The 20,946-nt window shown below is 44.0% G+C and overlaps 1 protein-coding gene across 5 annotated transcripts in view; it reads left to right on the plus strand.

Moving 5' to 3' along the window:
- The window catches only part of ptprt (protein tyrosine phosphatase receptor type T), a 1,450,199-nt gene that overhangs the window by 701,121 nt on the left and 728,132 nt on the right, over positions 1–20,946 (plus strand). For all 5 annotated transcript variants that reach the window (XM_078555116.1, XM_078555118.1, XM_078555117.1 and 2 more), the window contains exon 7: positions 18,594–18,887. In XM_078555116.1, the coding sequence (XP_078411242.1) occupies positions 18,594–18,887 (294 nt within the window). The remainder of the gene's footprint in view (positions 1–18,593; positions 18,888–20,946) is intronic.

The following is a 20,946-nucleotide window of genomic DNA, read 5'->3' on the forward strand; positions in this document are numbered from 1 at the left end:
TTCTGTCTTGTAACAAATTAATTTTGGAATATAGAACATATTAACAACTTTCAGTTATAAAACACATTTAAAGAGGTGAAAAATTGCAAGGTGTTACCAAACAAAATTTGACACTGAACTACATAAAGAGATATAAGGACGTTTGACCAAAGGCTTGGTCAAAAAGTCAGGGTTTAAGGAGTTTCTTAAAGGAGGACACAGAGGCAGAGAGGTTCAGAAAGGGATTTCCAGAGCTCAGGACTTTTAGCAGCTGAAGGCACAACCATCAAAGGTCATGATGGAAATTTGGGATGCTCAAGAAGCCAGAAGTGGAGAACCATGGATATCTTGGTGAGTTGTAAAACTGGAGACAGTTCCAGAGGTGAGGAGAGGTAAGGGCACAGAGACACAACATATTCAATGACTCAATCTCCACTGGTCTCTGTGGAAGAGTATTCCAAAGACTAACGCAATGAATTGAATATATTTAAGGCTGAGTTAGACAGATTTTTGATCTATGAGAGAATCAGGGGTTATTTGGGGAGGGGGAGGGGGAGGGGGTGGCATTAGGAAGGTGGAGTTAGAGCCACAATCAGGTCAGCCATGATCTTATTGGCTTGAGGGGCCAAAAGGCCTACTCCTGCTCCTATTCCTTATATTCTCAGATCTCTCCAATTCCCTCTTTACAATGCTTCAGAACTGTGCAGTGAAGGGGCAAATTAGCTTCAAAATCTTTATCATCCAACAAAGATCGAACAGCGGTTCTTTCTGTTCTACCTGTATTTAAACACTGGTTGAATCCCATGATCATTGAAATTTCGGGTAATGATCACACTCTTAACTGAATTCAGTGAGCAAGCGGTCAATAGAAAAAGAACGTGCAGAATTTTACAGCTTTGTTAGCAAACCATTAAATCCTCGTTACTGTGGAGAGCTGCAAGAATTAGTGGACAAAGAAATATTGTAGCAGCACAGCTTTTCCTTTTGTGACTTGGTTTTTGAGGGGAGTATTATAGGGGTGGAAGTAAGATCATATTAGAATTCAGTGAACGCACACAGAAGGGATAGTTAGCATTACAGAATTAATTGTTAATGTAAAATGATTTAGCAAGAGACATTTGCCTAATCCAGCATGCTGTTAAACGGCATGGTCCTCCCATCACTATCATTGCTTTGCACAGCAAGGAAAAATTAAAATGCTGTGTGAATTCGTCAGCTGAAAGCATTGGGTTTATAGGGAGAAGAATGAGTTGGGTTAAAAAAATACTCCCTGTGGATTGTAGGTAATAAATTGAAGCTTATTCGTAAACTTTGCTTTCTAAATGTTAGCTCTCCTGCCTCCATCACATCTAATTTAGATTTTTAATAATAGTTACAGTCTAACTGATAATAGTTCTGTCATTAAAAGTTTAATAACCAAGTTTTTGAAAAAGAATGTTTGTATCTATCACACAATTTACAAATATGCCAAGTTACAGTGATATAGTTCATAAAGCACACAGCCGTTCTTTCATGCTTCCTCCTAGTCTCTCTAACTGGCCGATTCCTCTGGACATTTCAGATCTCTCATTGGGAGGAATCTTGTCCTTCCACCATAAGTTCTGTGGCAGGATAGGAAAGTCAGAGTGTTTCCTGCCACGGAGCAGGGCGGGCTTTTACGCGCAATTGTGCGCTCCCCGCCTCATTAGTCATGCATGCGCAAGTTCTGCATCGAGTCTTGGGGCAGGGTGGCCAGGAAGTCAGGTGCCCCCCCACCATCATGTCCAGGCGCTATATTTAAAAGGCACCCAGACAGGCTTTCTCTAATGGGACGAAGGATGAACAGGAGAAGACAACAAGCCACAGCTCTCCGCTTCAGCGATGCATCTCCTCGAGGCAGTGCAGGAAAGGCTTCACCACAGGAGGCCATCCCAGCTGATCATTGTGGCCTGGAAGTAGATAGCAAGGGCAGTCAGTGCCCATGGGGTGCAGAGGAGGATTGTCCTGCAATTCAGGAAATGGGTCAATGATTTATCTGCGTCATTAGGGTAAGTGAGCCTTCTATCCTTCCAACCCACCTCACCATTCATTTGTGTTTCTCTCATGTGTCCTGGGCATCATTGGTAAGGCCAGCATTTCTCTTGCCCATCCCTAAATGCCCTTGACAAGGTGATGGGCTGCTGCCTTATTGAACTCCTGCAGTCTGTGCGCTATGCTATTAGCGAGGCAACTGCAGGATTTTTGCACAGCCACAGTGAGGGCACAGCCGTGAGGTGGAGTGCAGGGCAACTTGCATGCGCTGCTGCTCCCATGCGTCTGCTGCCCTTGTCCTTCTAGTTGGTGGAACTCACTGGTTCAGAGGGTGAGTGGGAAACCTCCATCCTCCAGCGTGCCTGACAAGGGTCCATGTGGTTAGTGCATGCAGCACATGGCAGTCATCACCCTTATCAAAGAATGACGAATGTCTCCATGGATAATAACTGACCTTGTGACTTCCCAAAACCTGACCACCAAGTGCATGGCACAAGTGAAGGAGCCTTGGTGACTTGTTGCAATACATCATGTACATGGTAGACACTGCTGCCACTGTGCATCGGTGGTAGAGTGACTGAACGTTGAGGGTGGTGGATGGGATGTCAATCAAGTGAGCTGCTTTGTCCTGGATGTTGTCCAGCTTCCTAAGTGTTCTTAGAGATGCACTCATCCAAGCAATTGGAAACTATTCCATCTCACTCCTCACTTGTGCCATGCACTTGGTGGTCAGGTTTTGGGAAGTCACAAGGTCAGTTATTATCCACGGAGACATACATCATTCTTTGACTAAGGGTGATGACTGCCATGTGTGAGAAGCCTCCCACTCTTACAATTCCATTTGGGTACACTGCCCTTGAGTCTCTATGGATAGACCTTGTCACAATGGAAAAACTAACTACATGGACCCTTGTCAGGCAGGTCCATACACCCTGGAGGATAGAGGTTTGCAGTTATGACTTGGCAGCTTGGATGTCATTCACCTGCATGCCCCTTATCCCCCTCCCCCACCCCTCCCACCCTTCCCTAACTCTGCCTGGAGCTGATGGCAAATGCTTCAAAGTGAATGGCAGCTTTACACATTGCTGGGATCTCATTGTTGTGAGAACTCTCGAGGCCAGACCTGCTGCTATGTGGCGTTCACCAAATAGCGAGGAATAGCAAATGGGAAAGCTCTCCTACAGTCTCCACATGATTATTAAGGTTTCCTTTTAGTTGTCCAGTTGTGCTGATCTTCAGCTCCACCCACCTGAGAAGACCCTCCCCCAACCTCGATGTTTTGCAGTTGGACATTGAGGGCATTGCCTTGGTCTAGAGCTGCCTCTGTCTCAGGATGGTGCGTGTATCATTTCAAACTATATCCACCGCCTTTTACCCTCCCCATCACTGCCCACCCCCAGTGTCACCTTCACTCTTCCCTCTATAACCCTTAAGCCTCCTCCCATCACCCTGGACCCTATCACTGTGAATTTGGCCATGCCTTCCCTCCCTGTTGAGCCCACTCCAGTCAGTGTTCCTATGCCTATCCTGATCCTCCCCACTGCAGTAATATCTGTGTCACCATCCTTGTCCCCCTCGATGACCTGTCCCCATCCCCGTCCCCGGATGAGAACTATAGCCACTATACCCAGACCCGGACCCTGACCTTTCCACCCTACCGTATCCCACTTGCCCCTCTCTCAGTCACTGCCCCTCCTAACACCAGCACCCCCCAGTTCTCCCCCAAGGATTCCATCGTTGACTCAACCGACCCCTCCCTCTGAAGCACTCTGGCCCCACTGGCTCCCTTTCTTCCCCTTCATGCCTTCCTTCCCCACTTCTTATCTACACCTCAGCCCCTTATTCTCCTCTTCACATGCCCCCTTCTTCTCCTTTGAGGACCCCCCCCCCGCCACAGCTCCCCCCCCATGTCTTGCACCCACCCACCCTTTGTCTTCTCCGGACCTCCTCCCCTTCATACCTTCCAAGTGCACCATACCTGTGGTCAGCTCTAGTGGTGCAGCCAGCTTCGACAGCGAGGTGAGTGCTTTAAAATGCTCCCTTGCTGGTTGCACACCACGAATGTCCAGTTGGATTACAGAACAGGGTAAATTCTCACTGACAGGGTGGAAGATTTGACCGGGGTACATAATTCCGGTCTGTATGGGTTTTAGGGAGAATGCATAAGATGCAAAATGGGTTCCTGCCAAGCTCCAGTGGGAGACCGATTATTTTTTTTTGCTTCCCCCAGGCTGCCGCCTGCCACGAATCCCGTTGATGGCAGGAGGGGACGATTCCACCCATTGTATCCTTTTATATTATTCCTCTATATCAATCTGTTCAAACCTACTTTTTGCTTTAATCCCTCTATACAGTATATCCAAGAAGCCCCTGTTTTTGGCATACCATGTGAACTCATAGTAAATATTTATCGTATCTGTACGTTACCCGTTCCTTCTTTAAGCCTTCCACTCTTGATTTGCTGTTGAACAGCCATTTTTCCAATCAGTTAACCTAAGCTTTCAGCACACCACAATTGACTAATTCCAATTCAATTCATTTATCTTGGGCTCCTCTTTTTCATTATCGAGTTTCAACATGAACCTGATTAATTCACGGTTATTGCTTCCCAAATGTTCTTCTACCTTCTAGTCATTTATATGTCCTGTTTCATTATTCAGAACTAGACCTAGCACTGTATCCTTTCTTGTTGGACATGGAACATGTGAGAACATATTGATTAAGGCAATAGTTGTGAATGTGTTCTTAAAGCTCCTTTATTTCTCTACTTCCCTTACTACAGCAAGGGGATTATTTTGGTGAAATGGTGTGAATAAGTAAATGTGTGTTATGCAATCAAGACACTCCTGTTTGAAAGGTTGGTTTCAACATAGAGTTTAGGGCCCAACTGCTGTTTACCATAATTTGAGGTGTTTGCTGGGAGGTGTTAGACATCCACCTGCAGGTTTAATACTCAAGTGCTGATTAGACACAGTTTGCATGGAACTGCGTATGTGGGCTCCATTCAAAAACTGCCACTGATAGTGTGGTGTCTGACACACAGTGGCAAGTTTCAAGATGGCCCTAGGATGAACTGCACCGGTTCGTAGATGCAAAGCACCAGAGGAGTACGGAACCAAGCATAACTTTCACTGCTGATCATGTGGCTTACAGGCAGCTCGTCACCTGAGAGGGTGAGAAACCCACCTACCACCCTCCCTCAGCTGATGAATCAGTACTACTCCATGTAGCAGAAAGGTACTAAGATCACAGAGTGTACTCGGGGAGACTTTCGATGTCTTTCACCAAGAGTGGCTCACTTGTGTCACTATTGACAAAGCTGGTGGAGTTCTGATGAACATAGCTGCAAGACTGAGCCTATGGCATGTGGTGTGAAAACCAACAGAAGGGGGAACCCTACTTGACCTTATCTTCACCAGTCTACCAATTGCAGATGCACCTCCCCATGACAGCATTGGTAGGAGAAACAACCACACAGTCCTTATGGAAATGAAGCCCCATCTTCAAATTGAAGACACAGCATGGTCTGTGGCACTACCCCTCTGCTAAATGGGAGAGATTTATCTGTTCCAGATCAAAACAGATCTAGCGGCTCAAAACTAGATCCACAAGTTCTGTGGACTGTCTGCAGCAGCAGAATTGTATGTCACAACAATCTATAACCTCATGGCCCCGCATATTGCTCACTCTTCCAATACCATCAAGCCAGGTTCAATTACCTTTGTCATTACTATCAATCCTCGTTCAATGTGCAGAAGAACATGCCAGGAGCAGCACCAGGAATACCTGGTAAAGGAACAACACAGAGCTACATGTATGCTAACAGCAGAAGCAGCGTGCTATAACAAGGCTAAACGATCCCATACTAACAGATCAAATCAAACCTCTGCATTCTTGCAGTTACGAATGGTGGTGTACAATTAAACAGCTAATAGGAGGTGGAGACTTCATGAATATTCCCATCCTCAATGATGACAGAGCCCAACATGAGTGCAAAAGACAAGGATGAAGCATTTTGTAATCATCGTCAGCCAGAAGTGCTGACTGGATGATCCATCTCAGCCTCATCCTGAGATTCCCACCCCATCACAGATACCAGTCATCAGCCAACTTGATTCACTGTGTGATATCAAGAAATGGCAGAGTGCACAGGATACAGCAAAGACAATCAGCCCTGACATAACCCTTGCCCTGCTGCTGGAGGCTTGTGCTCCAGAACTAGCTGCACAGCTAACAAAACTGTACCAATGCAGCTACCACACTGGCATCTAAAAGACAGCGTGGAAAATTGTCAGGGGTAAGCCTGTCCACAAAAAAGCAGGAAAAATTCAATTCAGCCAACTGCTGCCTCACCAAACTGCACTCAATCATCATCAAAATGATGAAGGGTGTCACTCACAGAGCTTTCAAGTGGCACTTACTCACTTTGGGTTGCACCAGGATCATCCAGCTCCAGATCTCATTCCTGCCTCATTGTAAACATGGAAAAGAGCTGAATACCAGAGGTGAGGTGACTGAGATTGGGATCAAGGTGCCCTGGTAAAATTGAAGTCAAAGGGGATCAGCAGGAAAAACCTGGACTCATACCTAGCACAAAGGTTGTGATTGTTGAATAAAATCAAAATACTATGGATGCTGGAAATCTAGAACAAAAACAAAAATACCTGGAAAAACTCAGCAGGTCTGACAGCATCTGCGGAGAGGAACACAGTTAAGTTTCGAGTCCGAATGACTTTTCATCAGAACTAAGGAAAAATAGAAAAGAGGTGGAATATAAACTGGTTTAAGGGGGGTTGGGACAGGTAAAGCTGGATAGAGGGCCAGTGATAGGTGGAGATTGCCAAAAGATGTCACAGACAAAAGGACAAAGGGGTGTTAACGGTGGTGATATTAGCTAAGAAATGTGCTAATGGGGACATTAAGGGTGGAAAGCAGGACGAGCAAGGTACAGATAGCCCTAGTGGGGGTGGGGGGGAAATCGAAATAGGCTAAAAGGTAGAGGTAAAACAATGGATGGAAATACATTTAAAAATAATGGAAATAGGTGGGAAAAGAAAAATATATATAAATTATTGGTAAAAGGGGGATCGGAAAGGGGGTGTAGAAGGAGGAGAGAGTTCATGATCTAAAGTTGTTGAACTCAATATTCAGTCCGGAAGGCTATAAAGTGCCTAGTCGGAAGATGAGGTGCTGTTCCTCCCGTTTGCATTGAGCTTCACTGGAACATTGGAGCAGGCCAAGGACGGACATGTGGGCATGAGAGCAGGGTGGAGTGTTGAAATGGCAAGCAACAGGGAGGTCTGGGTCATGCTTGCGGACAGACCGAAGGCCTGTTGAAGGTCAATCCGCTCAGCCCTGGATCACTGCTGCAGGAGTTCCTCAGATATTGCTCTAGGCCTAACCCATTAACCAGAAACTCAACTGGACCAACAAGATAAATACCATGACTATAAGAGCAGGTCAGATCATGGTTGACTATCCTGCGCTGACTGACTCACCACTTGACTCCACAAAGCTGGTCCACTGTCTACAAGGCACAAGTCAAAAGTGTGATGGAATACTGTCCACTTGCCTGGATGATTGCAGCTCCAAAAACACTTGAAGCTCAACACCATGCAGGGCGAAGCAGCAGCTTGACTGGCACCACATCCACCACTTTTAACATTCACTCCCTCCACCACTTGCGAACTATGGCTGCAGTGTGTCCCATCTACAAAATGCACTGCATTTAGGAGGGGAACTTGCAGGGATGGTGGGAAACACTATCCCTTATTCTTCTAGACAATAGACATCATGGGTTAGCGAAGTGCTATCAAAGAAGCCGTGGCAAGTTGCTTCAATGCATTTTGTACACTGTAGCCATTGTCTACCAATTGTGGAGGAAGTGAATATCTAAGGTGGTGGATGGCTGCCAATCAATCATGTTGCTTGATGTCAAGTTTCATGACTGTTATTGGAGCTGCACTCAACCAGGTAAGTGGAGAATACCCCATCACACTCTTGGTGAAAAGGTTTGGGGAGTCAGTAGGTGAGTCAATTGCTGCAGAATACCAATCCTCTGACCTACTCTGGTAGCTACAGTATTTATGTGGCTGGTCCAGTTGAGCTTATGAACATGGTGACCCAAAGCTTTTTTGACAACATCTCCCAAATTTGTGATCTCTACCTCCTAGAAGGAAGATTATCACCTGCAAGTTCCCCTCCAAGTCACACACCACCCTGACTTGGAACCATATTGCTATTCTTTTACAGTTACTGGGTTGGAAGCCTGGAACACTCTCCCTCACAGCAGTGTAGAAGTACTGCATGGACTGCAATGGTTCAAGAATCCCCCGCCATCAACAAGGGAGGGTGTGGGTTTTTTTTATTCATTCACGGGATTTGGGCGTCGCTGGCTGGGCCAGCATTTATTGCCCATCCCTAGTTGTCCTTGAGTAGGTGATGGTGAGCTGCCTTCTTGAACCGCTGCAGTCCATGTGGTGTAGGTACACCCACTGTGCTGTTAGGAAGGGAATTCCAGGATTTCGACTCAGCGACAGTGAAGTAACAGCGATATATTTCCAAGTCAGGGTGGTGAGTGGCATTGAGGGGAACTTCCAGGTGGTGGTGTCCCCATCTATCTGCTGCCCTTGTCCTTCTAGGTGGCAGTGGTCGTGGGTTTGGAAGGTGCTGTTTAAGCAGCCTTGGTGAATTCCTGCAGTGCATCTTGTAGATGGTACACACTGCTGCTACTGTGCGTTGGTGATGGAGGGAGTGAATGTGGATGCGGTGCCAATAAAGCGGGCTGCTTTGTCCTGGATGGTGTCAAGTTTCTTGAGTGTTTGGGAGTTGCACTCATTTAGGCAAGTGGGGAGTATTCCATCACACTCTTGACTTGTGCTTTGTAGATGGTGGACAGGCTTTGGGGAGTTTACTCGTCACACAATTCCTAGCCTCTGGCCTTCTCTTGTAACCACAGTATTTATATAGCTAGTCCAGTTCAGTTTCTGGTCAATGGTAACCCCGAGGATGTTGATAGTGGGGGATTCAGTGATGGTATTGCCTTTGAATGTCAAGGGGCAATGGTTAGATTCTCTCTTGTTGGAGATGGTCATTGCCTGGCACTTGTGTGGCATGAATGTTACTTGCCACTTTCAGCCCAAGCCTGGATATTGTCCAGGACTAGCTGCATTTGGACATGGACTGCTTCAGTGTCTGAGGAGTCACGAATGATGTTGAACATTATGCAATCATCAGCGAGCATCCCCACTTCAGACCTTACGATGGAAGGAAAGTTATTGATGAAGCAGCTGAAGGTGGTTGGCCAAGGACACTGCCTGGAGGAACTCCTGCAGTGGTGTCCTGGAGCTGAGATGACTGACCTCCAACAACCACAACCATCATCCATTGTGCTAGGAATGACTCCAACCAGTGGAGAGTTTTCCCCCTGATTCGCATTGACTCCAGTTTTGCTAGGGCTCCTTGATGCTACACTCAGTCAAATGCAGCCTTGATGTCAAGGGCAGTCACTGTCACCGTTGACCAAACTTAACTGGATCATCCACACTACTGTGACTACAAGATCAGGTTAAATGCTGTGTTTTGTGCAATGAGCAACTCCCCTCCCTGCTCCCAAAAACCTTCCCACCACCCACGTGGCACAAGTCAGGAGTATGATGGAATACTCCCTACTTGCTTGGGTGAGTGCAGCTCCAGAAACACTCAAGAAGCTTATCACCAAAGACCTGCTTGATTGGCACCCCATCTGTCACCTTAAACATTAATTCCCTCCACCACTATAGAACCTGGCCGCAGTGTGTACCATGTACAAGTTGCACTGCAGCAACTTGCTCAATGCTCATTTGACACCACCTCCCAAGCCCATGACCTCTACGACCTAGAAGGACAAGAGCACTATTTCTTCTTCACCCCTGGTTCACTGGAACTCGCTCCCTAATAGCACTGTGTGTGTACCGATATCAGATGGCCTGTAGCGGTTCAAGAAGGCAGCTCGCCACCAGCTTCTCAAGGGTAATTAGGAATGGGTAAAAATTGCTGCGCCTTACCAGCAATGCTCACATCCATGAATGAATTATAAAAATGATTAATGATGAGGATGAAGGAAAGAATAAGAAAAATGTCATTCTTCTTTCCAATTTTCCATTACTGCAGCTAATGATCACTATAACCAACACTGAAAATGAGTGAGCCCTGACCTGTTGTGCCCATGGTTTGTGAGTGAGTTGAGGGAGTTGTAGTCGAAATAGTGATTGACACAAAAAATACACAGGAAGTCCTGATCTCAGTTGACCGATTTGAATATTTTAATTGGAACCCTGCTTGTGTCACTGAATTTGAGGTGTGTCTGAAAATTCTGCTGTGATAAGTCGGCACCAGCTGTGGCTTTACGCTATCCATAGGATGTATTACAGCATCTCGCAGTTCTCACACTCTGTACCACCAAAGAGGAGAAGGGGAGCAAGATTATGGGAACACTTTGACCTCCAACCTCCCTACATCACACATCATTAGTACTTGGGCATATACTGCCATTTCTCTATCATTGCCAGTTCAAAATCCTGAACTTCCCTACCTAACGTAGTCAAGGAAGAATCATTAACACAAGACTCAGCAACAGTTCAAAGCAAAGGTCCTTCACCACTTTCTCAGGGCAGCTAGGGATGGGCAGTAAATATGGCCTTTTTTATAACATTTTTTAAAAGAAGATGGCGAAGAGGTGAAAGATCAATTTTCCCACATTTAAAAAAACTGCTTTGTGATGATCAGAGAAATGGTTTTAACCCATTTAAAACGTATTAGTTTTTCCCAACATATTTATGCTGCTAATGTGCGCATATTCACAGAATTAGTTCAGGACCTCCATAAAACTAATTAAAAGTCAGTTGAGTGAAGCTAATCATGGTTACTGCAATGTTTTTGAAAAGACCTTTAAGAATATCATCATCATTAGGGCACACAAGTGTTTAAAATATTATCTCCGGTATAACAAGAGCACAGCAGATGTCAGAATCACAGAATTGTTACGGTGTAGAAGGAGGCCATTCGGCCCATCTTGTCTGCACCAGCTGAGTGTTTTAACTTAGTGCCAATCTCCTGCCTTTTCCCCGTAACCCTGCACATTGTTTCTATATAAATAATCATCCAAAGCCCTCTTGAATACCTCAATTGAACCTGACTCCACCACACTTTCAGGTAGTGCATTCCAAACCCTAACTACTCGCTGTGTGAAAAAGATTTTTCTCACCTCACATTTGCTTCTTTTGCAAAACACTTTAAAACTGTTCCCTCTGGTTCTCAATCCATTTACGAGCGAGAACAGTTTCTCCCTATCTACTCTGTCCAGACCCCTCATGATTTTGAAAACTTCCATCAAGTCTCCTCTTATCCTTCTCTCCAAGGAAAACAGTCCCAACTTCTCCAATCTTTTCTTATAACTGAAGTGCCTCATCCTTCTTAATCCTCTTCTGCACTCTCTCCAATGCATTCACATCCTTCCTATAGTGTGGTGCCCAGAAATGTACACAGTACTCCAGCTGAGGTCTAACCAGTGTCTTATATGAATTTCGGGCTCGGCACGATGCTGAACTCTTCTTCCGCCGCCTTCGTCTCCGTGCTCACTTCTTTGGGCAGGAGTCCTCTCCCCATTCAACGGATCCTTTTACCCACCTCCAATATTCTCCCTCCACCTGGACCCCTCCCTCTGGATTCTTACCTTCTCTTGATCTTTTCATTGAGAACTGTCGGCGTGACATTAGTTGTCTCAATTTCCCTGCTCCTCTCACCCACTCTAACCTGTCTCTCTCTGAACTTACTGCACTCCATTCTCTCAGGTCCAACCCTAACATTGTCATCAAACCCGCTGACAAGGGTGGTACTGTTGTTGTCTGGCGCACTGACCTCTACCTCGTGGAGGCTGAGCGTCAACTCGCAGACACTTCGTCCTACCTCTCCCTGGACCATGACCCCACCACTGAACATCAAGCCATTGTTTCCAGGACTGTCAATGACCTCATCTCTCTGGAGATCTTCCTTCCACAGCTTCCAATCTGATAGTCGCCCAACCTCGGACGGCCCGCTTCTACCTCCTACCCAAAATCCACAAACAGGACTGTCCCGGCAGACCGATCGTGTCAGCCTGTTCCTGCCCCACGGACCTCATTTCTCGCTATCTTGACTCCATTCTCTCTCACATTGTCCAGTCCCTTCCCACCTACATCCGTGATTCCTCTGACACCTTACGTCGCATCAACAATTTCCAGTTCCCTGGCCCCAACCGCCTCCTCTTCACCATGGACGTCCAATCCCTCTACATCTCCATCCGTCACCGGGATGGTCTTAGGGCACTCTGCTTCTTCCTCGAACAGAGGCCCGAACAATCCCCATCCACCACTACTCTCCTCCATCTGACTGAACTTGTTCTCGCACTGAGCAATTTCTCCTTTAACTCCTCTCACTTCCTCCAAATAAAAGGTGTGGCTATGGGTACCCACATGGGCCCCAGCTATGCCTGTCTCTTTATGGGGTAGTGGAACATTCCTTGTTCCAGTCCTACTCCGGCCCCTTCCCACAACTCTTTCTCCAGTACATCGATGATTACTTCGGTGCTGCTTCATGCTCTCGTCGGGACCTGGAAAAATTTATTAATTTTGCTTCCAATCTCCATCCCTCCATCATTTTCACATGGTCCATCTCTGACACTTCCCTTCACTTCCTTGACCTCTCTGTCTCAATTTCTGGCGATAGACTGTCCACCAATATCCATTACAAACCTACCGACTCCCACAGCTACCTCGACTACAGCTCCTCATACCTCGCTTCCTGTAAGGACTTCATCCCATTCTCTCAGTTCCTTCGCCTCCATCACATCTGTTCTGATGATGCTACCTTCAAAAACAGTTCCTTCTTCCTTAACCGAGGTTTTCCACCCACGGTAGTTGACAGGGCCCTCAACCGTGTCCAACCCATCTCCCGCGCATCCGCCCTCACGCCTTCTCCTCCCTCCCAGAAACATGATAGGGTCCCCCTTGTCCTCACTTATCACCCCACCAGCCTCCACATTCAAAGGATCATCCTCCGCCATTTCCGCCAACTCCAGCATGATGCCACCACCAAACACATCTTCCCTTCACCCTCCTGGCGGCATTCCGTAGGGATTGTTCCCTCCGTAACACCCTGGTCCACTCCTCCATCACCCCCTCCTCCTCAACCCCCTCCAACGGCACCTCCCCATGCGAACGCAAGATATGCAACACCTGCCCCTTCACTTCCTTTCTCCTCACTGTCCAAGGGCCCAAACACTCCTTTCAAATGAAGCAGCATTTCACTTGCACTTCCCTCAACTTAGTCTACTGCATTCGTTGCTCCCAATGAGGTTTCCTCTACATTGGAGAGACCAAACGCAGACTGGGTGACCGCTTTGCAGAACACCTTCGGTCTGTCCGCAAGCATTACCCAGACCTCCCTGTCGCTTGCCATTTTAACACTCCACCCTCCTCTCTTGCCCACATGTCTGTCCTTGGCTTGCTGCATTGTTCCAGTGAAGCTCAACGCAAACTGGAGGAACAGCACCTCATCTTCCGACTAGGCACTTTACAGCCTTCCAGACTGAATACTGAGTTCAACAATTTTAGATCTTGAACTCCCTCCTCCATCCCCACCCCCTTTCCGTTTCTTCCCCCTCCTTTTTGTTTTTTCCAATAATTTATATAGATTTTTCTTTTCCCACCTATTTCCATTATTTTAAATGTATTCCACCCATCGTTTATTTCACCCCACCCCCACTAGAGCTACCTTGCTTGTCCTGCTCTCCATTCTTAATTAGCACATTCTTTTAGATAATATCACCACCTTCAACACCTCTTTGTTCTTTTGTCTGTGGCATCTTTTGGTTATCTCCTCCTATCACTGCTTGCTTGTCCCAACAACACCCGCCCCTCCTCTCCCACCCCCCCCTAAACCAGCTTATATTTCACCCCTTTCCTATTTTACTTAGTTCTGTTGAAGGGTCATGAGGACTCGAAACGTCAACTTTGCTCTTCTCTGCCGATGCTGCCAGACCTTTGAGTTTTTCCAGGTATTTCTGTTTTTGTTTTGGATTTCCAGCATCCGCAGTTTTTTGTTTTTATCTTATATAAGCTCCCTGCTCTTGTACTCAATGCCCCTATTAAAATGATTAACAATGAGGATGAAGGAAAGAATAAGAAAAATGTCATTCTTCTTTCCAATTTTCCATTACTGCAGCTAATGATCTCTACCTGTCCTGCCACCTTCAATGACTTATGTACATATACACTCAGGTCTCACTGCTCCTGCACACCCTTTAGAATAATATCCTTTATTTTATACTGTCTCTCCATGTTCTTTGTATAAAAGTGTATCACCTCTCACTTCTCCGCATTGAACTTCATCTGCCACCTTTCAGCCCACTCCATCAATGTGTCAATGTCCTTCTGAAGTTCTGTACTTCCTCAGCTTACAATTCTGAAGTTTTGTGTCATCCGCAAACTTCAAAATTGTCCCCTGCACACCAAGATCAAGGTCATTTATATACATCAGGAATAGCAAGAGTCCCAATGCCGACCCCTGGGGACCTCCACTACAAATCTCCTTCCAGCTTGAAAAATACTCATTAACCATTACTCTCTGTTTCCTATCCCCCAGCCAATTTTATATCCAAGTTGCTACTGTCCCTTTTATTCCATGACCTATAAATTTCCTCAAGTCTGTTGTGTGGTACTGTATCGAACACCTTTTGGAAGTCCATATACATCACATCAAGGGCCTTGCCCTCATCAACCACCTCTGTTACCTCTTCAAAAAAACTCCAGCATGTTAGTTAGGCATGATTTTCCTTTAACAAATCCATGCTGACTCTTCTGAATCAATCCACATTTTTTCATGTGACTATTAATTCTATCCCAAATAATTCTACCTATAGGTTTCCCCACCCCCGAAGTTAAACTGACTGGTCTGTAATTGCAGGGCAGATCTTTACAACATTTTTTGAACAAGGGCATAATGTTTGCAATTTTCCAGCTTGATTCTTATTAAATATACCATTTCTGCCCTATTGCTGCTGCTGAATTGATGGATGGAAATTTAGTAGTGGTAGTAATAAGTATAAAATTTGTGTATAATGGGGCAATTCCACCCCAAGAGGACTACCACAAAACTACTACTACAAAAAAATGTTCAGCATGATAAAGTAACTTTTAGAAAGAAACTCAATTCTGCAAAATCTCCAGAACAGCCCAAAATGTCAGCAACTAGGTATTGGAGAGCAGGTAAGAAAAAATAATAGCTCTAGGTATTTCCTTCAAAAGCACCAATAGATTTCAAAAGGAGAGATAACATTAAAAGCATACTGAGGAGAGGAACTAAAGTATAAGAAACCAACTGTGGCAAATAGGTGATAAAGGGACCACCTAATAAGCCAAATTAAACAATACATTGGCCTGTATTTTCATCACAACGGAGAGCCTGACCAAAATCGGAAGTCCCACCACCCCAACATGGCAGTTCCTATTTTTGCAGGGGTGGGATTGGAGCTGGACTGGGGTTTGCGCATTAGCGATTAGCTGGCCGATTAAATCATCAGCTGCCTCCACTGAAGTGGGATTTTGGTAGGCCACAGGGGTGCGCAACCTAAATTGGGCACATTAGACCTGGTAAGAGCAGGTCTGATCTTTGAGGATTTGTTGGCCATGCAAAATTAAATGATATTATTTGAGATTCAAAAAGTTAAACCAGAAGGGAACAATGAGCAAATTCTCTCTGTCCAGATTCACATGTGAAAAATGGCCATTGGAGCAAAGTAATGCAGGGCTATCATCATTAATAAAATTGCACTTAACATCAGCATGGTTTTCAGGAAAGGAAGAATATGTAAATTGACAGGACAATGGCAAATGCAGTTTAACCCAGAAAATTGTACTGTACGTTGGATGGAAAGATGAGTGTCTCTCATATTCCACGAATGATGTTGAAACGGCTATGTATGAAGTTGAAAGAAACCAAGCAGTAGGTCACAAAAATAGACTCAAATTTCAAAATGTCCAACCATATAAAGAAGCAATTAACAAAACCACATAACACTGACAGAAAATGCTGGAAAAGCTCAGCAGGTCTGACAGCATCTGTGGAGAGAGAAACAGAGTTGACATTTTGAGTCCGTATGACCCTTCTTCAGAAGGCAAATTCTCTGGAATGGTGTAAGAAACAAATGGATGTTACAATAGTAGAAGGACTTAAGTGAGTCGGGATGTATGAATTAAGATGGAATGAATAGATTTCCTCATCTGTTGTTATCTTGTAATCTTGCGGAGGTGACTGGAAAAGATTGGAAAAGTGAAAAAAGTCAATTACCTTTGCAATCTTGAGATGACATTTGGAAAGATTTGCAATGAGAAAAGTAATTGAAAGCTGAGAATTCCTGAACAGTCCAATCAAAACGTCAAAGCAAAATCACATATTTTTAAAATGTTCAGGGGTTAGACAGAAACATAGGATTCTGTATTCCTCAATAATATGCTCCTACATTTTCTCACTGATTTGTTTCATATTAACTAGTTGTCAGTCATTGATGTCTCTTGTAGAAGCTTCGGTGGTTGAATGTGTGAATAAGAGAGACAATGTTTTTTAGGATTACAGAGTTATTAATTGCAGACTAGTATGAATGTAACATTTTAATACTGTCCAAAATGTATTCCCTTATTTAAACATCACCGTATTATAATATTAAAGAGGCACCAAAATATATCCTGATAAATCGTGCAGATAAAAAGTTCAAGGCCAAGTCAAGTGCTCTTTGCAGAGAAAGCGGGGAAATCAGTGGCCACGACCCAGACTTTGCAATATGTGTACACCCATTTTGGATGGCTGGGATAGAGAAATCTGGCATAGAGCTATTCTACCAGCAAAACATGCATACTAACTCCCGGACTTTTCACCCAAAATCACAGTGGCTATTGAAAGTGACCTAATACAGGTGAATATATTCAAATGAAATGCTGATTGCAGAAATATACCATCTGCTGTATTTTCTGCATTCCCAGCATCCATCATTACCATGGAGGCAGAGTGAGATATATAAATTGATAGGGTGCCTTAATAAGCAGAATTAATCAAGAGCAATTGTTTGCAACCAGGCAAGATGCAAATCAAAAAATACAATTTAAAATAAAAACTTGATGGCCCATGGGCCACTGGACATCTGGTGCACAGCAGAAAGTGTTCCAGTAAGTTTCTCTCCCCCCCGCACCCCACTCAAAGTGAACAGCACAGCAGAATTGGAAATAACACCGGGAGCTTATCATAAAAATATAATTAGCCTGACTCCAGAAAACTTTCCAGTTTTGAAAGTTGTTGTTGAATCTGTTTCCACAGTCTTTTCAGGCAATGCTTTCTCGATCATCATAACTCCCATGCCCTGGGATACCAGACTGAAATTAATGAAAAGAAAAAAATTCATGTAAAAATGGAGGCATGCAGCCTCCTTAAAAGCTTTCAATGACTGACAAGCCTCCTAAAAGTGGATTGATTACCGACCACTCCCTCCCTACCCCAACTCACCTCTCTTAAAACCAGAAATAGGTATTTTTCATTTTTCAATTTTTACTGCCCACTCGCCCCAAATCCAGACACTCTTGGAGTTTAAAATTAATCCATTGTCTCAAAGTTACCCCACCACTGACATTGAGCTGATTGATCTGTAATCGCCAATTATAAATCCATGTTATTTGTAAACCAGCAATGTTAAATTCAATTCCGATAATTACGACAAACTGAATTTTAAATAAATTCCAAAATATTCGGCCAGATATGAACTATAATTCCATTATCTAGCAAATCAGTCAAGGATGGTACAACATTGCATTTGAACTAGCTTAGAGTATACCTTTGCTCAGCAAAATGTTTCAACAGAGAAATGCTGAATGACTTCAAAACTTCAGAATACTGTGCAGCAACTCAGAATGATTCCTGCCGCTAGTAGTTTATTTATTATGTGTCTTTGCTCTTGCTTATAAATGTATGACTCAGTTATACTATTTCAGAGACTTTCATAAATGGATAACTGTATCTATAACGCCCCTTTGCTTTGCTCTTGAAGCATGGGTAGCAGAGCACCATGCAGACATATTTGCATGCACATTCACAGTTTTGCTTACCAGTAGATTGCTCTTTTCTGGTCATAGCAATTTCAAGGCAGCACATCAAACAACCTGAATGCCTCTTAACAGTACTGATTTCTGAACTATACAGTGTTAAGTTGCACATTTGATATTAGTGCAATGCAAAAGATCAACAAATGCTTAGTGTAAGGGAGATGCTAGATAAACAAATATTGCTGTTTAGATTGAGCCATCCCTTTAATATGGCAGAGATTGGTTGCTCTTCCAGTTTTTTTTTCACTGTGCAGCTTGGCACAATGTGATACATCAATCTATAAATGTACGCTCTTCATAATCTAAACTGCAGAGTACACCTTAAAAAGAATTAACTGTGTTTCTTTGCATCCTAGAATATAAAGATATGCTCACAATACTTACGTTTTGAACCCCAATTTGTCAGCTATTGAGCTATTTTATCTTTATTTTATATTATAGATCCACCCACACCTATCGCTCCACCCGAGCTTTTGGCAGTTGGTGCAACCTATTTATGGATCAAACCCAATGCAAATTCCATAATCGGAGATGGCCCCATCATTCTAAAGGAAGTGGAGTACCGTACCACTGCAGGAAATTGGGCTGAAACGCATATTGTGGACTCTCCTACCTACAAATTATGGCATCTCGATCCAGATGTGGAATATGAAATAAGAGTTCTACTGACAAGACCTGGGGATGGGGGAACAGGACCTCCAGGTCCTCCCCTTACTACTAGGACCAAATGTGCAGGTAAAGTGATGGCAGCATAGAAATTTCATTGTGGAACATAAATAAGTTTATGGCAAATGAGGAAACAAACCTGACATAAAGTAATATAAATGGAGACAGCATTTTATCAATGGCAGCATTATCTCTTGTTACATTTCCTTCTTTATGAGCATGGTAAGTGATTTGTCCTTTGTCAACTTGTAGATATTATTTATTAAAACTATCTGATCAAGATATTATTTGTTAAAGTACTAAACTGTATGTTCCCAGAAAAAAAAAAATCATTTACAGGAATGTTCAAAATTGATCAGCCTTTTTGTAGATTTGACTACTGCTGAAGAATTCAACTGCTCCATTGTTGTATCAGCATACAGAGAGATAAACAGTGACCAAGTGTTCTTTTAATTGCAGTTAACCAACCTTGTAACACTCATCATGATGAGCCATTAGGATTATGATGAATATGGGAAGTATAACCAGCAAAAGTGTTTGAGCACATTTACCACAACCATTTTACCATTGTTCTCTAGCAGCAATATTTCTAAGGAATTGCAATGTTAAATTTGTTCCTGGCATTGTTATTTTCTCTATTTTTTAATGGTTATTAACGTGAGGGATAATTGTGTTGGGGGATGGAATTTGATTTCAAATACCTCGAGTTAGATTTTCCTCCTCCCATCGGAGATTTTCGAACAGTCACACTGACTCTTGGAACAGCCATACTGACTCTTGGAACAGGACATCAGTTCCAGCATTTTAAGAGAGGAGGCAAAAAGCCCCAGCAATTTGGCTCTGGGACTGAGGAGAGCTACCCATTGTTGAGCCCTTTCTTCCTAAAAGGAGGACAATCACTATCCCATGGACCACTGCTACTCCCTTGCCAACAGATCCTAAGGCCAGCAGCAGAATACAGGGGAATAAGGTGAGTTGCCAGTATGTGCCTCTTAAGTCATCAATTACAAATAGTAGGATTATACAGGGACAGCAGGTGTCCTTCCCTCTTGAGATAAAGCATGGAAAATATAGATTGGGATGAGAGAGCGGTGGGTGGGGTTGTGAATAGCTGTCAGCATATTTTCTGATTTTTCTTCCTCTATATCATTTATTTTCAGTGGTATAATGAAGGAAAAGCTGGTTCCTAGTTACAGCATCAGCATCTCACAGTTCAGATATACCGTAGCCAGTTGCAGAGTTAAACTTCTTCTACTTTACCCTAACCTACTATGACAGTGTGACATTTTTCCATTTCCCACAGCCTTCCTGTAACATCTGTGAGTGAGATTTCTAGTTAATGTCAGAAGTACACTTTCGTATTGTAGGCCTGTCACCATTAGCAACTAGATTGAGAATGTCCAAATTCATTACACGTAGGATGCTTATTGGCAACAAATAAAGGAAGCTTTCATCTCATCAATCTGGACTGCATTTAAACCCATGTTCCAGAGATGAAAGGACAGTGTTAAATCCTAAGGTGATTGTCTTGATTAGCATGTTTGTATAAAAGTCTTTTGTGTGCTATTTTAATGTACTGTAAATCCACAAAAAGTAAATGGGTTCACAAATGCTTAATAATAGAGCCAATAGTAGTGCTTATTAGTCATCATTGGCTGACCGTCAATTTGAGGATGACGTCTACTCAGGGCTGCAAGTTTCTGCCATTGGTCTTCATTTGACTAAACAGGCCAATTTTCAACCCGTAGATCTTGGGGCAGGTGGAATAAGTCAAACCACAAGGTAGTCGGATCCAGAATGCAGGATTTGCCTCCTTTTCTTTCCTTCTCTGCTGCCACTCTGCCTCATCATTAAGTCTTTAGATTGAAAGCATGATGCAGCTTGATGGACAGGCTGTCACCATTTTGAACAATTTGGTAGCAAGCTCCTCCCAGTCATTAACGTCAATACAACTGCGCTTCAAGAAGAGCTTCAGAGTGTTTTTGTAACAATTTCTTTGACCTCCCCTGGAATGCTAGCCATTTGAGAGTTGAGAAAACAGGACCTGGTGGGAGAGGTGCTTTTCACCATTCAGTCTATTGTAATTGATCTTGTAGGAGGTTTGTCTGAATGCTTGTGGAGCTGGCTT

Source organism: Cetorhinus maximus, chromosome 13 (genome assembly GCF_964194155.1).
Source record: "Cetorhinus maximus chromosome 13, sCetMax3.hap1.1, whole genome shotgun sequence".
Classification (NCBI taxonomy): Eukaryota; Metazoa; Chordata; class Chondrichthyes; order Lamniformes; family Cetorhinidae; genus Cetorhinus; species Cetorhinus maximus.